Source organism: Galendromus occidentalis, unplaced genomic scaffold (genome assembly GCF_000255335.2).
Source record: "Galendromus occidentalis unplaced genomic scaffold, Mocc_1.1 scf7180000077384, whole genome shotgun sequence".
NCBI lineage: Eukaryota > Metazoa > Arthropoda > Arachnida > Mesostigmata > Phytoseiidae > Galendromus > Galendromus occidentalis.
Window position 1 is genome coordinate 605,258 of NW_003805372.1, and position 26,906 is coordinate 632,163.

The 26,906-nt window shown below is 52.0% G+C and overlaps 3 protein-coding genes across 3 annotated transcripts; 1 reads left to right on the plus strand and 2 right to left on the minus strand.

The window, feature by feature from the left end:
* The first annotated feature begins 223 nt into the window (after window positions 1–223).
* On the plus strand, window positions 224–3,130 carry LOC100899412 (putative phospholipase B-like 2). Its single transcript, XM_003742394.1, has 8 exons — window positions 224–521; window positions 723–1,067; window positions 1,164–1,378; window positions 1,516–1,867; window positions 1,991–2,062; window positions 2,154–2,306; window positions 2,427–2,618; window positions 2,702–3,130. The coding sequence occupies exons 1-8, from the start codon at window positions 343–345 to the stop codon at window positions 2,835–2,837; spliced, it is 1,644 nt and encodes a 547-aa protein (XP_003742442.1). The 5' UTR covers window positions 224–342; the 3' UTR covers window positions 2,838–3,130.
* Window positions 3,131–4,835: 1,705 nt separating this feature from the next.
* On the minus strand, window positions 4,836–7,130 carry LOC108864139 (glycine-rich cell wall structural protein-like). Its single transcript, XM_018639162.1, has 6 exons — window positions 7,015–7,130; window positions 6,828–6,852; window positions 6,539–6,727; window positions 6,410–6,445; window positions 6,156–6,324; window positions 4,836–6,004 (listed from the first exon to the last, which is right to left on the minus strand). Exons 1-6 carry the CDS (start codon window positions 7,128–7,130, stop codon window positions 4,836–4,838), a joined length of 1,704 nt encoding a protein of 567 aa, XP_018494678.1.
* Window positions 7,131–13,342: 6,212 nt separating this feature from the next.
* LOC114828179 (uncharacterized) lies at window positions 13,343–14,428 on the minus strand. Its single transcript, XM_029111193.1, has 6 exons — window positions 14,407–14,428; window positions 14,181–14,279; window positions 13,982–14,085; window positions 13,763–13,825; window positions 13,601–13,664; window positions 13,343–13,467 (listed from the first exon to the last, which is right to left on the minus strand). Exons 1-6 carry the CDS (start codon window positions 14,426–14,428, stop codon window positions 13,343–13,345), a joined length of 477 nt encoding a protein of 158 aa, XP_028967026.1.
* Between the last annotated feature and the right edge of the window lie 12,478 nt (window positions 14,429–26,906).

Below are 26,906 nucleotides of genomic sequence, written 5' to 3' on the forward strand. Positions count from 1 at the left end.
AGAAGCATTCGTAATTATAGATTTCAGGGGTGGGAGAACTTCCTTCACAGGAGAGCCAAAATCAGAACCTTCGCAGAACCTTGTCTCATGAGGAAGTCGCCACAGAGATCAGGATGTATAAATAGGACTTAGCGCTTAGCGGAGGGAATCTGATGAGCGTCTCAAAACGACTGCTCTAGCCGAGTGTGACAAGATAAAAAGGAATCGTCGGTCTCAATCGATCCTTTATCTGCAGCCTCGACTTGGGGATCCATCTCATCCAACGCTCCCGTGCTCGGTAGAGCAGTGTGAAGGAGCCTTCTCAACGAATCGCTCGCACCGAAGGCGGGATCCGTCGTGAGAATGTTTCGGCTTCGGAACCTCGTCGCACTCTCAACTCTGTTCGGACTTTGTGTCTCGCAGAAACCAGTGGACGTGTTCCTGTCTGCTATCCGAAACGGTGATGATATCAGCCTGGTGCCCGGTAAGCCACCGGGAGCCTTAGCCTGGGCCAGTTACCAGAACTCGATCACCAAGGAAGGGTTAGTCAATAAGTTGAGTCGAGACCCCCAGGTCTCAATCAGTTCGTTCCTCGTCCCAAATCCCGTTTTTTTCCACGGCTTGCGGTCGCCAACGCTGATCAGACATCTATGCCGAACAGCGTGAACGGTGGAACTATTCGGCGATGAACGGAAATATGCTATGGGTGCTACACACTAACCACCCCTGTGCTCCGGACTCAGGTGGTCGTACCTCGAAATAAGGACAAACCCCTCCTATGAAGATGAGGTCACGGCCTACGCTGCGGGGGCTCTGGAAGGAACTCTCAGTCGCGATCTGATAAGGAATCATTCCAAGAATATGTTCGGTGACTACTGCGTGAACAATGCGGAATACTGTGTCAAACTACGGACCTACTTCACGAGACAGCTGAAGTTCATGAATGAGCGATCTCTGGAAGAACGCTATAGGTCTCCCTTCTGGAATCAGGTGTATCTGATTCTGAAACAAATGGCGGGCATAAGGGACGGCTACAGCCAGGCGATGCTGAATGCCAGCGGGGGATACGAGGACCTGGATTTTCTCTAGTAAGTTCAGAGGATGTCAATGCCAGAATCTGGCGATTTCCCATGGGCGATGCGGATTTTTGTGGGGTTGATGTCTGAGTTAGCATCCTATGCAAGTTTCATAAACAATGAGGGAGCCCTCTTCGACTTGGAATCGGTTTTCGGACGGGTCCCGGACAACAACAGCATCAGCTTGATCTCGCCGTGTTCGCTCCTCGTCAAGATTGCGGAGAAGGACGTCATAATCGGTCATAGCGCATGGACTTCTTATCGAACCATGCTCCGAGTTCAGAAGAAATACATGATGCCCTTCGAGGTCTATCATGGTGCTGGTGAGTGAAACAGAACGATTGAGCGGGTCATTCCTGAAGTTCAGATCCCCCTCGTGTCTTGTTTGTTGAGTCGTGCTGACTCTGTGAAGATGACTGGCGTGAAAGCAGTCCGAAGGAATAAGGGGTTCTGGTTCCAGGGTATCGCGTCCCAGGCCATTCGATCTCGATGTCTTCATATCCGGGGAAATTGAACTCCATGGATGACTTCTACGTAGTTTCGACCGGTCTTGCCGTCTCCGAAACCACGAATAATGTTTTCAACAAGGCACTGTTTCTCGACCTCGGAACCGAAACTGTACCCACGGGTTTTCGAGCAATGGTCGCGAATCGGCTCGCAAAAGATGGACGTCACTGGACCCGGACATTCGAGAAACACAGCAGCGGTACTTACAACAACCAATGGGTGGTTCTCGATTACAACAAAGTCGAGCTGACAGCTGCGGGAGTGACTCTGGCCAACGAAGCTTTCTGGATTCTCGAGCAACTACCGTAAGGCTTTTCTGGAATTCTCCATTAAGCACGTGGGACTCATTCCGATCTTGTTTCGGGTGGAGATCGCGTCGGCTCCAGCGTATTCTTCAGTCTCAAGATCTTTTCTTCGCCTGAATACAGGACGCTTATCGTAGCCCAAGACATGACAGAAGTTCTTCAAAGCCAAGGTTACTGGGCGAGCTACAACGTCCCGTAAGTTGCGACAGAATCGTTTCACCCTTTCGACTTCCAGTATCTGTTCAATCGAATTCGCACAGCTGCCATCAGAATTTTTTGATCCCAGGTATTTTCCGGCGATTTACAACGAGAGCGGTTATGAAGCCAAATTCCGCGAGCACGGAGATTTTTACGGTCATGACAGCTGTCCGAGAGCGAAAATTTTCAGAAGAGACGAGTTCAGAGTTTCTGACGCTGCTTCGATGATGTCCCTCCTCAGGTGAAAACATTGCAGATGAACTGGTCTCGGATCCGCGCCTCTGTGGCAAAATGTCCGAAACGGAAATATCAGAGCTGCCTACATCACATCCACCTATTGTTCGGAATTCTCATGCTCCAGATACAACGACTACAAGGAGGACCCTCTGAGTCGATGCAACTGCACTCCCCCCTACAGCCCAAGCTACGCGATCGCTTCCCGTTACGATCTATTCGAGAAAGATGGTCACTACGACCACGAGGGCATGAAACTGGGAGCAGCCGGAGCGATCGATGCCAAAGTCGCTGATGCGAGATCGATACGTGACTTCAGGTAGGATATTCTGGCCGAAGATTGAGCTCTGAGCAATCTTACGAACGAATGAACTTCGTTTTTCATTAACGCCCGCCTTGCAGCTTCCTCGCGATCTGTGGACCGACGAATGATATCCAGCCGACGTTCTCGTGGAGCGAGTCAGTGTTCAGCCAAAGACCTCTTGGACACCCAGACGTATTCGATTTCAAGCCTGTCCGGCATAAGTGGACTCTCTAAATGCTTGGGCACTCACTGTGATCCCTAGAGAGACATTGATAATCGAAATATGCATGATTGATCTACGACTCTTAGGGCTGTAGTGCGGAGGATCGAGAGCAGGCTCTGGAAAATGGTATTTCGAAGGATGCATATCGATATGCTCGTGCGCAATCTTCTGCGTACGAATGTTTTTTTCCTGATGATGCATGACGTGCCTTCAGCCCTCTGTGAGAACAGGGAGTTCTCGACCGCGCCCACAACTTTTCTATGAATCATCCTGTCAAATAAAATATTCAGCAGACGACTCTAGATCACGAGAGGTCACTCTCCTTGAGCGAAAGTTCTACAGTGCAACGCATTTCTGGCTGAAGGATTCCTCTCTCGTCGTATCCCACAGAATAATTGGTCTCGGTCGATGAGTCCTTCCTCAGCGTCGCCCCGACAGACTCTGCCGTACCGAAAACCGTGAACGACGTTTACGGTAACACCCTGAAAATCAGTTTGATAAGCGAATGTCAGTCCTCAGCAATGTTTCTCATGGTATATCGTTTTTCGTTTTGACTCGGGGGTTGCTTATCGTGGATCGATCAGCGACTACAGGTGAAGAAAATGGTGTCGCTCGTCAATTGTTCCCATTACAATGATCCACCCCGAATGGGGGAGAAACTTCTCTTACAGCTTGTGGTTTCGCTGTGAACGGCTCGTTAGATGATCTCCAGCCGAGATTTGTTGGAGCAAGCATGGCTCCGACCTCAGACCCCGCGGTAATCCTGATGTGTTCAACTTTTCAAGTGAAATTCTCGAAGCTCTCGTCGACGAATCGCAACTCAGCGGTATTACGCGGAACACATTCAATATATGGATGGAACACCACGAACACGAATAAAGACCAAGATTCATTCGGCTTCCTTGCTCGAGCCCTGAGCCGACTGTGCACCCCGGGGAGATTCCCGGACATTCTAGCAAGCGGAGTTCGGGTCCCCTCTCGCCGTTATAGGAGCAGGCCGCTCCCGGGCTCCGCTGTTTCCCCTTCGAATCAGCCTCCTTCACCGAGCAGGTGCAAAGCAACGGAATTCTGACACCACATTTCTCCTCCGCATGGAAGGAGAACCGATCTTTTCTCCGCGGATGGAGTATCGAAAAATGGTTTGACTTCCGCTTAGATTCCATGACGGAAGCGGTGCTTCTTCTCGGATGTGAATCTGACATGCAACAACCTTTCAATGGATATCAATACCGCTGCACTCCGCTAACCAATGCACTGGCAATATAACGCCGGAATTTCTTGTAGAGATTCCGCGGAAGTCTTGAACCTCCGTGGACGATTCAGTCGCGCAGTGAATCATGATTGAGGCTGGCAGTCTAGGGCGGCATTCTTTCAGAAAATTCATAAGACTTCTCGCCCCCTTCAGAGTCTCTATGGAGGCTCGCCTGAGAATGCCGTGAATATTCACGGCTGTTTCCGTGACTATGTCATCACCGCACTGATCATGATGCATTCATCAGATATTCGCCGTACAAAAGCCCGGGCATGAGAGTAGACTTTCACGGCATATCATTAGATTAACTTTTTCGAGTGGGATATCAAATCCATCCTGGGAGCTAATGTCTTCAGGCCGATAGTATTTTATTCCGCCTCCATCTTTCTACATGTGTACACGACCGTAAAGGTTTATAATACTTAGCTATCAACCATTAGGTGAGATCTCCTTTTTAATAGAAATTGTATCATTCTAAATTCACCGTCCCGACGACCTCAGGCACCGTTTAGTAGTTTTCCACGAAGATCTAGTCGACTACTGCTCTGACGTGATGATATCCGCGTCCCGAATGGTTTTATATCGAATCCAGCTGCTGGATTTTCCTTCCATTCCAATCATCGGCATTGAGTTGTTATTCAATCGAATCATCGATTAGACCTTGCTGAAGATAGCTCCGAAATATTCAAAAGCAGAAATCCTGTTGTCCTCCCGAAAGATAGTTGGGAAATATTGAATCCATTGAGCCGACCGCTGATTATCTGCCGCCGAGAGCGCTCGCCAGGCCCGAGGTTCCACTCACTCCCCCACCGCCGCCCAAAGCACTCGCTAATCCCGAACCGCCGCCGAGTGCCGAGCCTCCTCCCAGAGCACTGGCTAGACCCGAAGCTCCCCCCAGACTTCCTCCTGATCCCAAGGCACCTCCGAGACCTCCACCTCCCCCCAGACTCCCAGCCGATCCGAGAGCACCCCCAAGACCCCCGCCCGATCCAAGACTACCTCCGAGACCTCCGCTTCCTCCGAGGCCCAAGCCTCCCTTTCCACCCAAGCCTCCTCCCCCTTTCCGGTCCAGGCCCAAGCTGCCGCCTGCTTTACCACCCAATCCCAGGCCTCCTCCTCCTCCTTTTCCGTCCAGCCCGAGATCCGCTTCGAGTTCCCCGAGGAGTCCACCAAGACCACCTCCTTTTGCTTTGCTCTTCCCCTTAGCATCGAGCCCTCCCGACAAGCCACCGTCGAGACTCGCTTTCCCTGATTTCTTCGATTTTCCTGACAATCCCCCTCCCAGGGATGAACCTGCTTTAGCGTCACCACCCAAGCCGAGGCCGCCTCCCAGACCCAAGCCAGATGCGCCACTGAGATCCAGCCCACCGCCGGATTTTCCGCTGGCGCCACCGCTGAGGTCCAATCCCAATCCTGATTTTCCACCCGCAGCTCCGCCAAGGTCCAGTCCCGAGCCAGATTTTGCGCTGGCACCACCGCCGAGGTCCAATCCCAATCCTGATTTTCCACCCGCAGCTCCGCCAAGGTCCAGTCCCAAGCCAGATTTTCCGCTCGCTCCTCCTCCGAGGTCCAGTCCAAGTCCGGATTTCGCGCTCGCCCCACCGCCGAGATCTAGCCCGCCTCCAGATTTCGCCTTGGCGCTGAGGTCAAGACCACCGCCAGACTTCGCATGAGAGCTCATGCCGCCTCCGCCGTGAAGGTCGGCACTCATGCTTCCTCCTGCGCTGTGAGATTCGCTGTGTTTCTCTGCTGCCGCGTGGCCATCAGAATGACCAGACGCTTCGCCGGACAGCGCAAGTGAGCTCTTCGTACTCTTGGAGGAGCCCTTAGCGGCAGATCCGCCCGAGAGGCTTGCGCCTCCGCCATGTGAGGCACCCTGAGACTTAGAACCACCGCCATGGCTCATAGATGCATGGGACTGTTCACCTGGAGGCAATGGATTTTCGTGTTATACGAAAGAACAGTAGTGGTAGCGATACAATGAATGGACCATCCTATTCTCGGAGACATCCGATCCCTATGCATATTATAAATTTTGTTTTCCGGATGACTTTTCCACATCGACTTGATTTCGTACCTTCGCCGTGCGCGGGACCATTCGAGTAGTATCGGACCGTTTTCTTTATCGTTTTCTGCTCTTGATTGCCTCCTCCCATGCTGAATCCTCCTCCGCCTGCTCCACCCGGGCCCCAGGCCATGCCGCCTCCGCCCCCTCCACCGCCACCATGGCCCATCATCATCATTCTCTAGAAAGGGTTGCGAGATGGCAGATGTCGGCTGAGAGGCCGCTGCAGATATCTGCGCGGAGATTCGATCGAACCCTGTACTCACATTTTGACCTCCGCCCCCACCGAACCCTCCGCCCATCTGCGAAGAGCCCCATGTAGTTTCAGCATTATTGCTCCTCCGTAACTGTATACTAATCGAAATAACATCGATGAGCCACAGCTCGGAGCTCACCCCCATTCCAGCGCCTCCGCCATTCCGCATCATGACAGCGTTTCCTCCACCGTTGCCGCCAATCACTCCAGCTTTGTAGACATTGGATCCACCCCTCATGCCTCCCCCCTTAACAGCTCCACCTTTCACGACTCCTCCACCGCCTCTAGCGGCTCCACCACCTCTCACGGCACCACCTCCCATGTATGTCTGCGAAAGGAAAAATGGGAGCATCGATTCCTGCGGTTTCCCCACGAGTTATCGACGGGAAATGTCGCTCAATGTCCCACCGAACATGGTAGATACTTACGCCGGCGCCATTCGCAAGTACCGGTCTGAAAACAGTGATTCGTTACTCCAGCCATCGGTGTACACAAAAGAATCACAGCACATCTCCCAGCTCTTGATGGAAAATCCCTCAAAAATTATGGAAAGTAATCTCCGGAAACCACATGCTTAGAGCACATGTTTCCTCGATTCAGATCAACTTTCCTGACCTCTGCTGGGACAGAACATCCCTTGAAGCTAACACGCAAATCAGCACTGATTCGACTATCATGGCGCAAATGGTGAACTCTGCCCTCGAAACGTCTTTTATAGTGCGGGTCGACATCGCGTGAGAATTCATGAACACGTGGAGCCGATTCGGCGATGGTATCAGGTCTTTGCTTGAGCCTCTGCCCTCGTCGCTTGATTGGTTCGACTCGATGTCTCTGAAATCTTTATCGTTCCTTGACGTCGAATACTTAAACACTGATTACTCGATCTCTATACTCCGGAGGCTACCTGGCCGCGACAGAGGAGGGGTGAAATGCTCTATCGAGCCTTGAGAGAAGGTTTTGCCGATGATGACCTTTATGCTTTTTTTCCTTCCCCGTGTAAAGAAATGAGTACTCGGAGAACAATTCGACCAATCGATAAGCTTGGCAATCGCTTATTCGGTGCAGAGTCGTATTGTGGCCATGAACACTCCATTTCGAGCAGTATGCAGAATATGAGCAATCGACGTCATGGAAAGAGTGAACCTATCGCCGTGCCGGGCTGCGTGAGGGCAGCGACACGAGAATCTTGACAGGAGGATTGGTGTTTGAGCACGGAAACAGGGTCGACGTCACACGGAGCGAATTTTCATATGATTTTCGAGGCGATGCAGTGCAATCACGAATGACATGATCCGTCGGGTACCTCTGGCGCCAATTTCAGAATTCTCTCCAATGAGGATGCCTCGTAAGACATCTTTTCCTAGTCAACTACGAGCAGAACCCGAATTCGGTGTGACGGCTTCTCAAAGGCTCTGGGGTTGGTGATTTTCGACAATCAATCAGGCGGCGCGTCTCCTTTTCTCCTGGTTGAAATGCGATTACAAGTAATGCGGCCTGACCTAGGCGACGTTTCGTGCCCTTCATCTAGGTGAGGGAACCACTAGCTGGGATATTGGAGGTCTAATCATCGATTCTCTTGCGAAGAGCCGATTCGCACGTGACATTCGGGTTGTGTTTGACCACCCTGGCTAAGGAATTCCATCCCCGAATCGCCAGGTTGCAGATAGGAATTCATTATACAAGACATCCCACGTCGCCAAAGATACACGAGTATAATGTAACCCCACCGATGTAACACCACTGATTTGTCCGCCACCCGGAGTCAATAAGACCATAAGCAGAGGGGAACCTCGGAGCGGGCTCCTCAAGCATTACCCAAAGGCAGTATTCTCAATCTACGACAGTCAAACGACTCCACCGGCCATCGCTCAAGACGGCCGAGTCGGCTCATTCGCCTTCGTCGCATCCCTCTCGGTGAACTCCGATGCCGGCCACCCAGACTTTTTTCGGTTCCGCAGCCGAGAAATCCATGCCGGTCTCGAATCTTCTAGTGTCTTAGCCAAAGGAGCGCCCCAGAAAAGGCCTCCGTTGGGTCTATGATCCCGGGGTGAACAATAATAAACGGATCGGTGCGACAACCGATGGGAGCTTCCAGACGACTCGTGGTATTGAGCTCCCTGTCTGATCTCTCATGTATTCCTCGGAACGAGCCCCCTCTGGATGCTGCTTACCATCAAAAGTCTGGCGTGAATCGATCCGAGGCTCTCAACTATCAACCACATTCTTGCGGTATGATACTGGTTTGCGGAGTGTGCTCTCCATCGTAGTCGAAGGTTTATAGTTAGGAAGACTTTCGCCGACTCGCTCCTGAAGCTTATCGCGAGTATCGTCGAGGATACTCAGAGAGAGCGATAATAATAAGATAACGACAAGATAAAGACAATAGATTAGACCTCGGACACTAAGGGCGTTCCGCGGAACAAGAAGTCGACCTGGTTGCCTAGGCGACTCTGAACCGCGTTGGGGACTCCGAACCCGATTCCAGCTGCGAACACTCTCCATCGGAAGCCCCCAAAGTCTTCTACGGACCCCGGGAGATTCTCAGCGAAATGAGCTGTCCACCGATTGTCTTCTGGAATGTCTCCCGATGATCAATGTGTGCTAAGTACTTCTGTGCCGTGACCCAAGCCTAGATGTCGTATGAACTTTCTCGTGGAAGAGCAACCCTGCTGTGAACGGATATGTCAGCTCAATACCTGTTTATTGATCTGAGGAAGCTGATCAAATACCTCAGCTTCCCCGTCGTGTTCCGTGACTCCGGAGGAGCGAGCACTGCAAAGGTCTCCTTATGCAACAATCGATCACGGTCTGCAAGATCTTGCGCTGACCACCATCGACTCCTGCCCCAAGATTGGTCCGAGATCGTACGATCTGGATGGATTCTCCCGAAGCGGGCGTCTTCTAACTTTGAGGGTCTGAGTCGTGATGTGAGAGACCGTTTTATTCTCCGTGAACTCCAATGTAGGAAACCTCGGTCCTGAGTTTATGAGCACCCGCATGTCAGAGGGCAGGGTGTATGAGCGGAATCTTCCGGGTTTTCGCTCCCATAGGATCTCATGATGGAAGCCTCGCTTGAGAGAGGAACCCTCGTTAAGTCCGCCCTCCAAAGTCTTGACTTGAGTTCTCGAAGGTTGTAACCAGAAGAAAATGGACGATCACTCTCAACAAGCAAAGCTCTGCTTGAAGACGATGACGATACGACTTGTAAACCACATCGAATCCAATCGGATAGGGTTATCCTTTGTGTGAATCAATAGGCTGCATTTCCCAGAGGAGCAAAGACACGTTCTATACATCGATTCAGCGAATGAAGGGGATGGAAAGTTACTAGAATGACGCGCGGGGGCACACCTTGATCGTGAAATGAGGGACCGCGTTCAAGAAAATTTTCCCGGATCCGCAGTGATTCTCCTTTGAGCGGGTTCGACTGTATTGAGCAGGGGTGGCCAACCTCTCTGCTCCCGCGGACCACTAAGGCCTTGGCGACCGGGCCCGCGGACCACCAAGCTATAGGTCATATGTTTCTGAATCGGAATACGAGAACGAACTCATCCAGAACGCCGCCCCGTATCCACTGAGCCTTGTGCAGCACGTGCGGCTGTCTCATCGCTGGCTGAGCAGACAAGGGAGTTCTCGTTGCGAAGGTCATAGGCCGCGTTCAGATATCATCGACGTCTCTTCCGGGAAGTGCTTGGGGTGCTCCGCGGACCACCGGGATCTTAGTGGCGGACCACAGGTGGTCCGGGGTCCACCAATTGGCCACCCCCGGTATAGAGCAGTGATCTCAAGCTGTTCCGGGCCGTCTCCCAGAGGGAAGCAATATCGACAAGCAGGGACCTATGCAAATCTTCCGACTTGTTTCGCTCAAAGGTTTCGCTCTTGCTTTATGTCACTGTGATCACTTATGGAGGCGCCGCAATCTTCAATTAGGAGGAACGTGGCAGAGAGCGCGGTTTGTTCGCTTTGCTCATTCGAAGCAGGAAAGGGGGAACTCTCTTCGAAAAAGCCAGGGCCTTGAGCCGCGATTAGCGCGCGACGGAGAATACCCTACTGCGTCCTGAGAAGATGTGCGACCTGGATGGAATGAGCATGCCCATGAAGCACCAATGAACAGCTAGTTTCATGATTATCTCTTGCTAGAACCCAGTCCTCGATCTTCCCTGAGAGAAAAAGAACACGAATTTCCGGGGGATCCCGCAGACAAACTCGATGGCAGCTTTTGCTCTCTCTTCGAAATGCTCGGCGGAATTCGTCCTACCCTTGAGGAGCTCTCACGTCAATGCACCATCGGGTGTGATTCCGGATCGCTCACTGACGTTAAGGGATGAGGCCGGTGGGAGATGCGAAGCCCCGAACAGAACCCAATTGGATCCTCCACTTTGACAACCGGAGGAATATGCTCCTAGATCGGATTTCCAGGATGGGGTCTCCGGAGAAGACCGCAAAAAAAGGTCCAAAAGATTCCGACGAGGGAGCATGAGGACCAGCCGCATCCATAACGCCATACCCACGGAGGAATGTCGAGAGAGCCTTGCCGCGCCGGATGGGAATCCCACCGTCAACAGCGTTTTTTATCAATCGGGATATAGAGACTCCCGTCTGTCGCTTCTCGGCATAGCCGATGAATGCCCTCAAGTTGATAGCCGGCTACCATCTGCCGGGGAGCAATTCTTCAGCTCTGACGAAGCAACTTGGCCACTCATCCCAAGCAGTAGCTGACCGCCTGGATAAATAAGAGGGCTCTCGTCTGCTTTCCAACAAGCATCCCAGAGAATCACTCCCCCATTGGTATTCAAGTACCAACGCACAAAAACGGAACGGCGCGGGCGGTCTCTTAGAAGGCGACGATGATAGCTTTTGTGACCCTGTCGCTGTCGAGTATGCATCAGAGAGATCGGCAGCCGGAGAAACTTGCCTTCAACGATTCAGCCTTCAGGTTTGGGGTCACCTCAATATGAGGGGAATATTCGCTATCAGAGGAATGAAATCAAGGATTGGTGGAGCGTCAGACGTTTCTCTGCGTCGATGGAAGAGATGGTCGAAAGTGGACCTTGCCATTCCCTCAGCGCGTCGATGACCCAAAACCCCATCGCGGCTGCCGACGCATCTCAAAGGAAGATTCGTTCTTCGTGGTTATGGTGGAGACTTCTATCGCCCCTCGTGACCTCAGGAAACTGCTAGCAGGCGCGAAATGCTGGAGTCCGACCGAGATTCCTCCCGAATCACGGCGAAGCCTTGACGGGGCAAGAGGGGTCGGAGTCAAGCCGATTACGGATGCAAGGCTGAGCGATGCTTGAGATGTCAGAGCGAGAAAGGATTCGGAGGATTAGCCCGACAGGATCGAGTTACTAGAATGAGAGGGCGGCCCCTTTCCCTGCGTGAGAGGTTCGCGTAAAGAAAAATCCCCGTAATTCAACGCCCGATCTATGTACCTTGAAAATGGCATGAATCTATTGCTCCGCAGAGCTTCCTGAAGAGCGTGACTCCCGAAGCCCTTGATTCACGACTCATGATGAATAGATGAAAAAGTCATGAGGTGATTCGACTTTCTGAGCCAAGTGGCGAGAGCACTGGCAAGCTGCTGATCGCGCGAATTTCGTGGGCGAGCTCTTAGAGTGCTCTATTCCATTCGGCTGGTTTTGAATGTTTTGTCTTCGTCTCCCGAACTCCCGACTGTCGCGTCTTCACTCTCGTCGAGGACAGTGGCTCCATTCGTGCGAAAACGGATAGGACGACTCAGCCGGTGAGCATGTTGTTCCCGAGCAGCTTGTCTTGTCAGCCTGCCACGATCTCGCAAAATGAACAGAGATCCCTTCCTTTGATGTTTCCTTCTACCGGTCGGCGTCGTCGCCACATTTCCCAAAGCCCTGCCTGTCGAGGTATTTTTCTCGATCTTGCGCTTATTCGCAGTGTGGAGTCAGACCGGGAACAACAGCTGTTACGTCGAAGCCGGCTCCCACTGAGCGGAAATTCCCGTTTTCTCGCTCACGCTTTCATACGAATCGCATCAAAACTCCTGAGCGTGAATCAATGACCGGAGTCCGACCTGGCTCTCCGACAGCGGATTTCGGGATCCGAGAAAGGGGAGCAACGAAGCCCACTTTCAACGAAGAGACTCTGCTCTCCCGCGTGAGATTGTTTGAGGATTTGCGCTCTCTATTTCCTAGATGGATAGCAATCTCATAGAAGCTGCGGCATTGAGAGAGTGAACGAATTCTTTTCCCCCCATAACAGAATCGAGCTTTTCGAAATCAAACTTTAGTCGGGACGATTTTTCAGTTTGTGCGACGTACTGTTGGGATTCCCCCAGCCCAGTCCCATGTCCCGCGCTCATATCTCCCTAGGGAGTCTGATGCTCTCCCGCTCTCTCTCGGCAAACGTTGAGATCCCCACCCCCAGCTGACGTAGCTTTCGCTTATTAGAGAGGAACCGTGGACGGGAGTAAAGTGGCGACCGGAAGTGGGTGCGGACCGCGTTTTTTTGTGTGTGGAGGCTTGGTGAGCTTTGCTTGTTTCGACTCCCAAAAGATGAAAAGCTTTCGTTTACAAATACTCGACGGACTCGCCAATTGAACTCGGGCAGAAAACTTGAAATACCTCCCACGAAGCTCTATCCGAAAGAACCGCGAACGACTGAGCGGGGCAGCGCTCAATCTTCCTATTTCTTCTGGACTATGCGTTGGAGCTTCAATCCAAATATTTGCCCTTGTTTTCCCGCCGTAGTTGCTTCAGGTTTCTAGTTCGACCTTTATATTTTCTTTATTCCCGTCTCTTTCCAAAACGCATGGACGGTGCCAGAAGGTAATATGAGGTGCTCCGGAAATCTTCAGCAAACGCCTCATCGCAATTTGGAGAGGGAGCGAGGTACCTCGGATTGGGACCAAGAGGATTTGATCTTGAGCCGTTCTGAACTCTTGGAGTTCCCTCAATCGGAGCTGACACGATTACATGTTGGTCATCTGTAGCACCCAATGAATCACCGACCAGATGGGTTGTTTCTGGAGTGGCAGCAGAGGCACCATCAAGCATCGGAAAACGAGATCGACTGCGGTCTTGTTCACAGGTCCCTCTTGGGTCTGGAAACATCGGCATATCATCATCATTGTTATCCGAATATACGATTGTGCTCTCCGACAAGCCACCATAACCAGTCCCGACGAGGGATCATCCACATTCCAATCTGACTGAGAATTATCCGATACTTGCATTTCCGGGATCAGCTTCAACCTCTTTCTTCAAACAGACCACTTCAGGATTATCCGCTTTCTGAAAATTTCAGCAATGTTGTCAGAGATATTTGGCAAGTCCATGGACTCATTGGATGAAAATGTGCGAAGAGCCCTGCAACGTAGGGCGCGACTCACATTATTCGCCAGTTTCCCTTTAGGGACGCAATTATCGAAAACGACGCATATGCGCTCCACAACCTGAAAATAGGGAGGAATCGAGTTGGAATCTCAAACGGTCGATTCTTTGCCCAAAGTGTTGCGGGAGAGAAGAATCGAATACAGGGAACTGAGTACAGCGAGAAATACGCCCTCGACGAGAGCCCATCACAGGTAGAAAAATTGGCGGATACGAACTCTTTGTATATCTTTCAGAAGGATTCCGTAGTCCATGATCTGATTGACAGCACACACGACGACGTGAGACATGGGCTTGAGCACACCCATCATTTGTCCGTGATCTGGACGAAAAATACCGTGAAAGGGAAACGCAAATTGCGCGGCTCACATTCCTCTCCTACTCAGAGCCTTCCAATCTCTTTCGGTGTCTACATACTTGGAACTGGACCGCATACTCCAATTTTTTCTTCCTCCTCGCTGCCCTCCGGTTCCCCTTCACCAGAAAGATTTTGCACGAAGACGCCCAGGATGATCGCTACGGAACAAATATATTCCGAAATCTTGCGGAGTTCGGCCACACCGTATCGAGTCCCATCGACGTCCCAGACACGGAAGACGGAGACGTTGACAGGGGAGAGGCAGCGTGAAAAAGGAAAGCTTACCAATCCAAAAAACGGATTTCATTGTTCTGCGTCGCTCGCCGCTTCAGAATAGACTATGAAACTTCGGCAGCGCAAGTCCTCTCGGAGGTTTCGCAACGTGTACGCAAGACGGCTGCGTTTGTCCAGCCCATCGGGAGGCTGTCATAATTGCAGACGGACTACATTGGATCACCTGCTCCCGATGGCATTGTGCTTCGGCATTGAACTATTCGTAACGATCCATGCAAGGCGAAAAATGGGCTGCAACGGGAGACAATGCTTTCGTTCGAACGGTCAACCCTCCGCCACATCAAAGAGCGACCTTCAAACAGCGGCTGCTCATACTTCCATCATCAGAAGGACAGCAATGGGTAGAGCCGATCGAAACTTCGGACTCTTTGTAGGTGCGGATCAATCAGCAAACTAGACTTATACATATCTGGATCATAACAATCATAACATGAGGCAAGAATATTCTTAAGGAATATTCTCGTTTTCGTCGCTGTCCTCGCTACCGTCTCCGGAGTGGCTTCCGTGAGAGACTGCTGCAAGCCCGCTGCTCAACCGAGCCCCATGCGGCTCCTAAAGGGGCGAACATGAGATCTCGAACCTCGATAAGGAAAAATGGCTGCGGCTTCCATCGAGACCTGAGACCAATGATACCCGTCGCTTGCACCAATCGACAATAAGCTTCGGATTCGTGAGCTTGCGAGCACTTCATACTACAAAGGTCCAATGACACCGTTCCGCGATTCCGCGGCAGGGTATCGGGGAGCGACTGCATTAGGATGGGGACGCGAGGGATGCATCCTCCGCGTCTCTGATCAGAATCGGGGACGAAGCATCAAGTAATGAACATCCGCGGACGAAGGTGGATGCGAACCTAACGAATCTCGAATGGAGCCGGAAATGTTCGAATGCCGGAATATTTTCCAGTGGGGACGGATTCCGGAGGGATTGGCTGTCTTTGCGGAGTCCATGATGACGAAGAACGGTGTGCACGACGAAGAAATCGGTGTGACAACAATCCAAAACTGAGGATGAGAGGCCCCCGCTCTCGATTGACTTCAATACCTTCTGCTTATCATCCACAGGGTCGTCCTCGGCATTCCTGTAGAAATGTGGATAAGAATTGGGAAACACGGAGATTTGCTGAAGCCGGGTGAAGTCCGAGTTCCGGAAAACAACGCTCCGCTCCTCGCGCTCTCTTTTCCCATCGAGAGACCCTGCGCTCGCTTCCATTGACGAGGATCCTCTCCGCGCGGGTATCCTGCTTGTTGGAATTTCTGGCGGAGACATTGCCTCCGGGAATGAGAGCGCGCGGTGGGTCCTATTCCGTTGTGATATCGAAGCTGCAGATATCACAAACGAGAGAGGCCGTGTGTGAGGGCAGAGGCCGACAAAGCAACGTCCCTCGGCAAAAATTAAGGCCGCCACTGCCATCCATTTGTCATCGGGTATTCGCACTGTGCCTTCAATAGCACTCCTTTACATGGCGATTTGTTAGCGAGCCACTTTTCGATCCTTTTCGACTCTCACAAAAGGGAAACCTTTCTCGCGGCCCCAATTTTTCTCTAAAAGCTTCACCGTCCATGCTTTCTCCGGGTCTGAAAGCAGACCATGAATCAGGTCCTCTCCGGCGAGCCTCATTTCTACATACCTACCGAAAGCTCCACGAGGGGTGGAACGATGTGGTAAAAAGGCACCGAATCATTTCTGCGCTTGAAGCTTTTCCATAACGCCACCGGAGCGCCTAGCGTTCCAGAGATTTCTCCTGAGCTTACTCCCGTGACGGGCACAGTTTTGTGATCAAAATCTCCTGGAGGCCAAACTCCGTCGCCCCGCGAGCTCCTTACCACGATTCTCCTCAGAAGGAAACATCGGAAGTGTCTGTGATCGACCCCACACCGCATCGATTCTCTACTGATCCGAACGGATTGTTCCTGACAGCAGGTATGGTCTTGTTGAAGGGAGCGACAAGCCGGAAGACGGGATCTGGCCATCTGATGTATCAATGGAAAAGAGGAGATCAAGGCGTGGGTCGCCCAGACAGAAGTGCCTTGTCAAGTTGAGTGCGCTCCAGGCAACTCTTCCTCTCCCTCTGCTCTTCTTCATGTGGATTCCTCTCTCTCTGCTTCGGCGCCGCTCCTGCCGAAAGAGTGAATGTGTAGCTTCGATAAGGGGATCCAGGTTCTCCCTTTCGTTTCATTCTTTCCCATTCTAGACTAGTCCTGAAAGAGACCACTACCACTCAGCCGGGGAAACCTTTTCTCAGACGAATCCAATTTGTTTCTTCGCGGAAGGAACGGGAGAACGATCACGCTTGGAGCTCTTCCTCTGACGCCATCAGATGTGCTGCGAGGAAATACTCTGGAAATTCGCATGAGCCCCCGCATTAAATGAAGACCTCGAAGTATGCAGATCATTTTTTCCACGCTCGTAGACTTCTATTGGCGACCAGAAAGAACGCAACGGGAGTCTGGAAACGAATTTCCGATTACCCTACGAGATTCTCCCATCGCTGATTTTCCAGGATCCGGTCGGGTAGCGGTTCTGAAATCTCATAGGTATGAAGCGGGGTTTCGCCATTCTGCTCGAGTGAATTTTCGTAACTGGCCCGAGGGCATTTTATTAGCTTAATCTGCGGCGAGTTCAGGATTCGGAAGAACGGATCGACCTAGCCCGATCGGAATCTCTCGGCGAATGGAATAAAATCTCCGAGGTGATATGAGTCGAAAGATTCATTTTCCCGTCACTGAAAGTTCGGGCTACGGGTACGCTCGATGTATTGCGAATTCGCTTGTCTGGATAACCAGAACCCGTCGATTGATGATCTTGTCTCTCTCTTCGAGCCGATCGCTGATCCTCTCAACGATGTAGGTCATGTCAAACAGGTTCGTCTAACCCTTGGGTGAGTTTCCCTGACACTAGGTCTTGCTCTTGGGGAATCTCACATGTGGCATATTGAGAATACTGAGGTTCGTTCGAAATCGATTCCCAGCTCCGCGGGGGAATGATTGATCATGCGAGTGTTCGCGATCAATTAATCTTGCCGCGCTATCGCGCCGTGTAATTGCGTGGCAATTCGCTGAAAGAGTTGTTAACTAGACGTGGGGCGCGCGTGACAATGGACGCGGTAGGACGTGCGGGACCGGGTGTTTGTCTGTTCATTTCGCTGGATAGCTCGGTTCGAGCATGCGTGCGTGCCTCCGTGACTTTCAAAGGCCCCTGGCGAAATACTTGAAGTTGAGAGCGGGAACAGGCTCCAAATCAAAGCGACTTCCCGCGATGGTCGTTGTGGGACATGGGCTGATCTCGATCGAGCCTGGAGGCCTTCTGCTATCTTCTCCCTTCGGGATCCTCGACAGTTTCGGGACAAATCACGAATCATCGACCACGGAAGGCGCCTCCAACGATACGCGAATCATACTGTAGTCGATGCCTGTGCGAACATTCCGGGTTCGACTCTGATGATATACGAGGCTTTCTTCTGACCCCTCGGTGGACGTTCCGCACCGTGAATCAACAGCACTGGATGACGAATACATTCTTCTCCGACTAACTGAACGAAGACTGTGGAAGAGAGGAGCTCCGATCGATGTCGTATATGGAGGGCGCTCCCCCAGGCTAACAAGCTCTCGGCTGAATTTCGATGCTGGATTACTCAGAGCTTGCCGAGAGCGCTTGCTGGAACTTCATCGCTCCTGCGACAATCGAGCTCCGAAACCTCAGACTTGGGACGACGTCGTCGTGGATTTTCACGAAACGTTCAGACCCCGTTGTTCCGATGGGCTCTCTCGTCTCATTCCCGAACATCAATCTCTTCAGCTCTTTGAATCTTCTCTGAACATCCGGTGATCCAATCTAGTCTTCGACTCCGATATTTTATCTTAATCCGAAGCCTCCGCGGGATCTGCGCGCGATTTTCCCGGGAATCAATGACTCGGCTGATCGGTTAAGTCGTTCATTGCTGTCGTACTGGAACCAGGTATCACAAACTCGCAAGGCTCCTCCGTGGGCTTCCAGGATCTCATCAAGTAAATAAAACACATTTGATCGGATCGGTAGTCTCGGAACTCTCGTTCCTTCCCGAATTAGGAGCACAAAAAGATCGGGAAGCTTCTCGAAAAGATCGAGATGCGACCCGTAAATCGATCCACTCATCGATACTCTTCCCTGAACCATTGCACCGTACTTCTTCGATTCACGCGGAGCGCTACTGCCCAACAGAACCAAGCCGGAGACGCTAGCCGGAGCAGGGAGAACCCCTCATAGGTTTATCGCATGGAATGGATTCGGGTCCAGTGCTTTCTCGAGGATGACTAAAACGCATCGAGAGAGTCCCAAAGAGCCAACGAATCGGACGGATTCCACCAGGACTAAGATCCCAGGCGGGAGGAAGCGGGAAAGCTGTCAGGATTTGCCAGAGTTGTTGCTCCGATTTCTGTCTCCTGCGATCCATGGGGCCGAACATTGCGAAACTCTCGCCTGATCGAGAGTGAATTGGCTCTCCGAAGAATGACTCCGAGCAAGGCTCCGAAATGCAACGACTCGGCCAGGATCGAGCTAAGGATTGTGCCAGTGGTGCTTCTCAAAGCTTTTCAATCAAGCTGCCTAACAATAGCGTTTTTGTTCCCCTCTGCTCTCTGCAGCTCCGTTCTCCGTTGCTTCGTTGGATTGTGTCTGTTATCTCCGCGCGAAATCGTGCAAGACGGTGAAAACATTCTCCGGCACTCGGTCCCTGGTTCGCACTCTCTCCTCCGCGCTCTTTTCTCAAGCTCACGATCTTGAATACTCTCTGAAATTCGATTTCAATCGTTTTGGGTGGAACTCTGCTTGGGAGAAATTTTGATTGCGATTCTTCGATTCCGGTCACGATTCCTCCACTTTCTTATCATAGTTGGGTTTCGATCCGCGACGCACCCTTAACGAACCCCGCTGTGCCGAGGTAACGGTTTTCAGCGCGCCGCGACTCACAAACTGTGCGCAAGCGATTCGTAACGAACCTCAACGAGCCCGTACAATGATCTCCAGTCGGATGATTTATCTTCGTCATCTGAAAGAGGATCCTCCTTCCGATCCTCTCACTCAGATCTAGTGGAAGCGTACCCGCTCATTCCGAGGATGAACTGAGCGCATGCCGGGAGCTGTGTCTGGGAATACCGAGAAGTTCCACCCGGTCACGTTAGAATCTCCCAACAGTCGAGCTAGCTGACCCTTTCGGGGTTGAGCACATCGAAGCGGCGGCTTGCGGAGTACAGCTTGCGAGATGAGAAGTTTGTTTAAAGTTTTTGCAATGGGTACGGCTCGAGAACGAGGTCCGCTTACTTCGTTTGATTGAGATTCTATTTATAGGGATGGTCTCTTGGAGTAGCACTCTTCGCTTACTCGCTCGGAGCTTTTCGGATACTCGACTTGCGCCGTCACCAGTGTAAATGACGCGAGAGCAAAGCTGCGAGTGCTCTCTGTCACTCTGTGGAGGAGCGGCGTAAGATCTCCTCCGAGCGATTTGAGCTCTGCTGATGAACCTTTATCTGCACTCGTTGAATGCTACTGATTTCAGATGTCTCGATCGAATGCGGGCCTAATGGAAGTGCTTGGCACGCTCCGTGAAAAGCCTGTCGGCAAAAGGCGACGATATGCAAAAAGGATCTGAATTTCACTACCGTTCTCTATATCTAGATGAAAGAGGGGCATGCTCCGGGAGGGACTGCCGTCATCGTTTTCGCTTCTGCGCCGGCAAGAGAATCGGAATGGTGGGGAAGAGCGGACAGAAGACTTCCAGACGATGTTTGGGACAGAGCGACTGTTTATAGAGCTCTGGAGCCTATGGAGTTGGACGCCTCAACGATCTTTCTCAATGTTTCCGTTGGAACAGACTTCCATCAAATCAGCACGGAACCGCTCCGCAAAGAAGGGTTGTCAGACTGGCCGTGAACATAAATTCTTACTTTTAGACGGAATGGGATGATTCCGGCGATCGTCACTGCGGTGTCCGCGCACGAAATGATCGACCGCACACGACGCGGAGTGCGGCAGGGTGTTATTTTGCTCCTGGTTTCCTCGATCCTCAGCCCTGATTGACAATAAGTGTACTTGCCAACATCAGTGTGTGCCGGAGAAAGTTCTCCGGACGTCGATCCGTGGCGTAAAATAATAAATTATCCCCCGCCAAGCGCAACAGTTCCCTCTGTGTTTCTCAATTCGTCTACATTAGCTCCCCATCAGACGAGTAGGTTGTCCTGGGCCGTGCGACAACGACGACGTCGAAGCGAGGCGTGGTAGGCGAGATCCAAACTTCTCGCTCCCACTTCAGCGATTTTCGAAAGCAGTTTCACTTCGGAGACAAGATCTGCTTTGTCAGCTACCGGCTGACTTCACGTTGAGCGCTCATCTCTAGAATGGCGGGCGAGTAAACGGTCGGTCAATCTGACGATGAGAAAGCGACGACCGGGAGAAAGTTTGTCCTAAAAAATTCCGCGGGTAGCTCCTGTCTAGGGAGTAGCTCCTGTGGAACGTGAGCGGCGTCAGCATCGAGGCCGAATAATCCGATTAACGAACTGGGGAGACCGCCGACGACCTTTACGACGTACCTGAGAGAAACTTACCGAGACAATTACTGATCCGAGAGGTCAACAGGGGGAAGTGGATGAATCGGTTGACTCAGGAGAATCTCTCGAAACTCAGGATATAGCCATCGGGACCGAGTACTAGAGAAGACCAGAGCGCTAGCGTCTCGAAGCCGTAGGTTCGTAGACCGAGGAGACAATCAGCTCCTAGTTGGGGAGGATCGACTATTTCAGGAGCTACTAGCTGACCGCCTCTTCTCCGTCGCAATGCTAGGCTTCATTATCCAGTCTTTATGCCCGAGAGAAGTCGCGCCTTGCTCCAGCTCCAGTCGGCTTAAGGTTGGTTCTTCTGTTCAAGACGCGTGTCCATGCTGATGGTCCCAACTCGATCCTGAATTTCATCTGGCGTACTCCTTTCCGTCATGTTTCTATCCCGACCAAACTTCGCTCGGCTATTCATCTAGTTCTACGTCACTTTGCGAGCACTCTGTGACCTTCATCCTCTACAAAGCAGTATTTCATCCGGTCAACCTTCCCGCGGAAGAGGTCGTTCCTAGTCAGCTAGAGGAAGCTGCACACAACCTCGTCGGCTGCACCTCGTTTCCCACGGAGAGTCGTTCCGCGTTCTTGGCCGAAAGCTTCGTAAATTGCGGTCCCATTCGGATGCCATTTCTTCCAAGGACGAGATAGTGCGTGCACGATTCTCCTGGTTAGAAAGGTGCGTAAAAGACACATCTCCCCCACGAACACACGGGGCGTCGCGTTCCTCCGCGAAGCCTCAAGATTCGCCCCGAAGACGACAAACTCGATGACTCACGAGGAGAGTGGGGACAGAGCTGAAATGTTCCGCCGAATCACGCGAACAGCGGAGGAGATCGAACGTGATTCCAGAGAGTCTTGCGAGTCTCCGGGACCTGGATTCGATGCCTTCGATGCACAAGCATATCACACTGAAGAATAAATCTGAATATGAGACGGGGTGGAGAATATTCATCTTCCAATGGATTGTCCCGACGACGCCGGGGAGGACGCTTCCTCAGCTAACTCGAGGAGCGATATAGTATGCTCACGACATTCATTGGACTGTTAGAACGCTGACTTTCCCCCAGGAGAGGAAACGCTGAATCGCTTCAATCGCAACTCGCTATCAGGTCCGGACTTAGTGAATCATTGCTTCCTTGGTTTTAGCGAATTCCGATTTTCTGTCCCACAGCGGGAGCGGCAGAGGTCGAAGAATGAAATATTGAGAAGGAAACGGAGCGACACACCACGACAGACGGCGGCTGACTTAATCGGTCAGACGACAGGCGACCAATAGTTGAATATCCTGTCCGATGAGCGCGGTCTCTCTAAACTCTAAAGACATGTCTCTCCCTGTTGTGCTCGGATCTTCACTATCCATCCTAAACCTGATTGCGATTCTCCGCCCGACTCTTTCTGTAAGTGTCTTGGTTTCTTCTTGAAACGACCAACCTTGTCCCAGATTCGAGCACACATACGCTGGAACACAGATAGACAGACACTCGCAGATTACCAAGCGACTCGAGTGCCGGCTGAGTCCTCCGAGTCCGGTAGTGACACTCGTGCCACGAGCAAATACTTAACAAAGAAATTCATTTCGAATGTTCCACTGGAGGGACAGAGTGCTCCGAGGCTTTGGCAGCCTCCCGAAGCGCGGCTTTGGAGGGCTGGAAAACGACTCCCAGACGATCAGAAAACGCTTTTTCGCGCAGTCCTTCCGGAAAATCTGCCGAGACTCCGGGTTTTCCTCTTTTTCTTCGGTTCTTCCCATCTGGGGAAGCAAATCTATGACGGACAATGCCGTCGTCGCGCTTCCCTTTCCCATCCCTCTTATGTCCAATGGGAAGCGCTTCTGACTGATTATTATCGAAATTCACATCAGGCTGCGACGACGAATTTTATGCGGAGTGCCTGAGCTCTTGATTTGGGATCAAAGAGCGTAAGTCTGATTGACAGCATCGAGTCAGCTGTACCCGCTCGTTTTGCGTTGAATCCGCCGGCCTCGCAGTCGCGCAAAGTACACTGACCCACGTGGACGAATGCCATTCGATTAGGTGGCTAGAACGGGCCGTATTAGTTCCCCATATGCAACCACATCGGATGCCGTATTGGTATGTTCGGGACTTTCTGTATAAATGCGCTGCAGAATGAGATACCGTGATAGGGGAACGACCGCTGCCGAGATAGTCCACGGGGGAACAGAACGAGAGCCGGCGGGAAACGAGAGGATTGTGAGCGACGGCGGGAAGATCTACATACATCTGCATTGCTCGGCACTCAATTAATGTGATAGATAAACACGATCCGGCATGTTCTACCTCTACCAACAGTCTTCACGAGGAGGAATCTGTTCTTTTAATCGACCGCTCGACCAACTGATAGGCCGGCCGACCACGAAACAAACAGCGCGAGCCGAGACTAGAGGTACGGCCAGGGATTGATCTATAACGCTCTCACGACGTTAGTTTGCTTGTCGCCGTTCTGCCCCTACGGGAGGCTCGCTCCGCAGCACAGCCGGGCCCAAGTTTGCGAGAAACTCCCGTATTGCTCTTCGCCCTCCTCGGCCTCCGGAAGAATTCTGTGAAAGTCTAGGTTCTATTTAAGCCCGCCTCAGCGCTGAACTTCGGCCCCGCTGCATCTTATGGGCTCCGGCTCGCTTTCGGGACCGGCACACTTCCGAGTCATGCTCATTCCTCCGGGTTTTCAGAGACGGAATTCAGGACAGGACATTTACCAGGATGTCCACTGCGATTGTAGCAAGAGCCAGTGGCTTACTGCAGACACGTTTCACATTGTGCCGTCTTGCGATCGAAAAAAAACTTCCCCCGCCCGGAAATCATCTGTTTTCCGAATCGAAAAGCTCATGACTTCGAGGAAGGGGGCCAAGCTCGAATAAATTCGTCCTATGTGTCTAGAGTCTACATAGAGAGGGTTAGACGCGTCCTGACGCAACGGAAGACCGGACTAAACATACTGATGTAGGGGCATTCAATATAGGTGGTGGTGATAACTAATTCATGAGACCGCGATTATTCACAGAAACTCCGAGAGACCTGCGGGGCCCTATTGACCGATTGAATATCCCCAATACTGCCTCGAGCTCCGATACCCTTCTAGAGCGGAAACTCTCTCCCGGGCCTCGGAGCTGATCTCGAAGGTCAGGCGAACGTCTGGCTGCTATCGAGACTATCAGTCTTGCGTTGTCAAATGATTCAAGAAGCCTTTCTCCGAAGTGAGCTCATCATGAGACTGGTTCGCCCAGCCTTGTACTCGACAGCTCGCTTCCTCGCTGGTGGGTCGACTCGGTCGCTGGCGACCGACGCACAGTGCGCCGGTGTCGCGGCGGCCACTTCAAAACTGGGTGACCAAGTGTATGAGCTCATACGTTGCGTTCGGGAAAGTACCAGAGGGACGGCGGCGCCGGCAGAGAGAACAAGAAGTCTCGCTCAATTTCTTTATTTGAAGTGGGAGCTCGAGCAGGCACGCTAACAGCTGGAAACTTTGCCGCCTCACGATTTGCTCAAGTCAGAAAACTCCAACGCCCGCGCCGGCCGTCCTCTCAAAACACTCCGCTCCTCAGTTCGTATCCTGAACGAGCCGCCATCTGTCTGCCGTATGTTGTCCCCGCTGGACCGACACCCGACTGGTCCACCCAACAAAATAGCACGTAGCGTTGCAGTCTCAGAGGCCCCATCGACGGCACGCTCGGAGGGCGGCAGCGTAACGAGTGCACGTTAAACTTTTCGAGTAAGAAAGAGGCGTCGTACATTTTGCGTATTTCCCTCTCACTCGCCGGGGACAAAGGCAATTTCGCAAAAAGCCTTCTTAAAACAGCGTTCCAGTGCTCCAGTGAGAAGAAAATCTTTTATCGACGCCCGCTCGGATTCGGCCCCAGACGATGGAAGCAACGCCGGGAGATCCAGGACGCGAAGGAGAATAGCCGAAGAGACGGGAATGCATAATATCCATGTAGTATGCATAGAGCGTGCCATGAAGTACTTATTATCCTGATTTGACGGACACGCATGCGGAGCGAGCCGGAAGTCCTCTCCTGCATTGGATTATTCCTGGAGTTCCAAGTCGCGCTCTCAGCAAACACTGTCATTACGTTCCTTGACCCCGCGCGACGAATGGATGTTTGCGGAAAACATTGGACGGGTACGCGGCCCTTCTCGTCGAAGCTCCGTCATCTCGATGCGCGTCACCCGAGCGTGAATCTTCACACGATTGAAAGAACGAGAAAAATAACGCACGGTAGTTCGTTTCCTTCGTATTCGATATCAGATCCACGTTGGCCGTCCGCGAGCCGTTCACCTATCTTGTTGGAAAACAAGAAAATGCAGGGACGCTGGTCCGGACGGTGTCCGATGCACGTACTTTCCGCGTTGCAGGATTTCCGACAGCAGCAAATGGACTACGTGACTTTTTTCATGGGAACAGCGCGTGTAGCGGATTTTTCCACAAGCGAATGTCGTTCCCGTGTCTGTTGTCTACTCATGCCCTAATCTAATCTTTCGGAGTGTTTTACCCACCCAACAGGTTTCTGTCAAGGGGCCCCCCTCTCCGAGTACACCGCAAAAGTTCCAGCGCAGCGCGTCGATTCTTCTCGATATTCTGTGTAGGTTTGCTCTTTCCATCAATCCGACAAGGAAACGGCTTAGGGTCTCGGCACGGAATCGAATGAGCGTCAGAGGGCGAATCAGGTGGCAGACGAGGACGCCATGATGTCATTCGGTGAACGCACCAGTTGGACGAAGTGTCTGCCCGATTCCGATAAAAAGGCTTGAATGGGAACAGCGAGATTCACTCGCACGAGATAAGGACGCCGAGACCATCGCAGAAAGCACATGCTCGTTGTTTTGAATGCATCCCACAGCCTTGTTCTGCTATTGACTCAGCAACTTGCCATCTGGGTCAGTCAAGAGTCAAGACAGACCTCGTGCACCCAACGTTCATCTCGCATACTGATTCAGAGCCGACGAAGCCCCGTCTATAGCGACTGATAGGAGAACTCGATCGTCTACCGGGACCAGTTGAACGTTCAGACAATTTTACGAATTTTTTGCCACGACATAGTTCTCCCGAGGAATCCGAGCAGACCGGCGGTCGCAAATTCGACTCGAGTCGTTTCACTCCAAGAGGAAATCTTCCGCTTTCGAGGAGGTTTCACGGGAAACACAAGGACATTCCCGCCGTCGTCGAGGAGCCTTTAGGGTACAATGAACTTTCGAGAAGCTTTCCATTACGTCGCCTTGCTGACAGGTCACCTCGACACTTTGCACAGAATTACCGCGGCGGGAGGAGCCCTCAAGGGGCAGTCTCGAGGATCGGAACCTCTCACTCAGACGAACGTGTTTGCTGCAAGTTCCTATTCTGTGCCACTCTAGTGAGAGGCATCCGTCTCATTTCCGTGAAGCAAACTCTTCTGAGGGAGCGAGGCGTTGGCTGGCGGTAGAGGTTTTCTGCCGCCCGTACGCTATATGGACCTGGCATTTCGCTGACGTGTCATGACTGAACGGAAAAAATGCACTGTATGAAAACTTCGATGGGGGCGCTGTCTGAGGCGGGCGTTCGCACGTGTCCCTTTCAGAGGTGGGAAGCGTATACTGCGCGGGGTTCCGTTCAGGCAACTGGGGCGAGTTTCACACACCGCCCATTCATGATGACAAAATCGGTATACAGTTACGTGGAAATTGTTCTTCGCACCATTCCATCGACCGGCTCGACTCGGTTCGCGTGAGAGCTCTTTGCGGCAGAGAAAATTTCTGAAGCGCGCCGATGTTGCTCCAAGAACGAAAAAAACTAATGACACAACCGCGAGCAAAGCTGCGGCCGTCGTTCGGAGCGTTTAACCCCCCTCCCCTCCCCATCAAGCTGCGTGTTTATGAAGATGTCATGAGCAGCTCCTGTCGGGGAGGGTTTCCCCTTTAC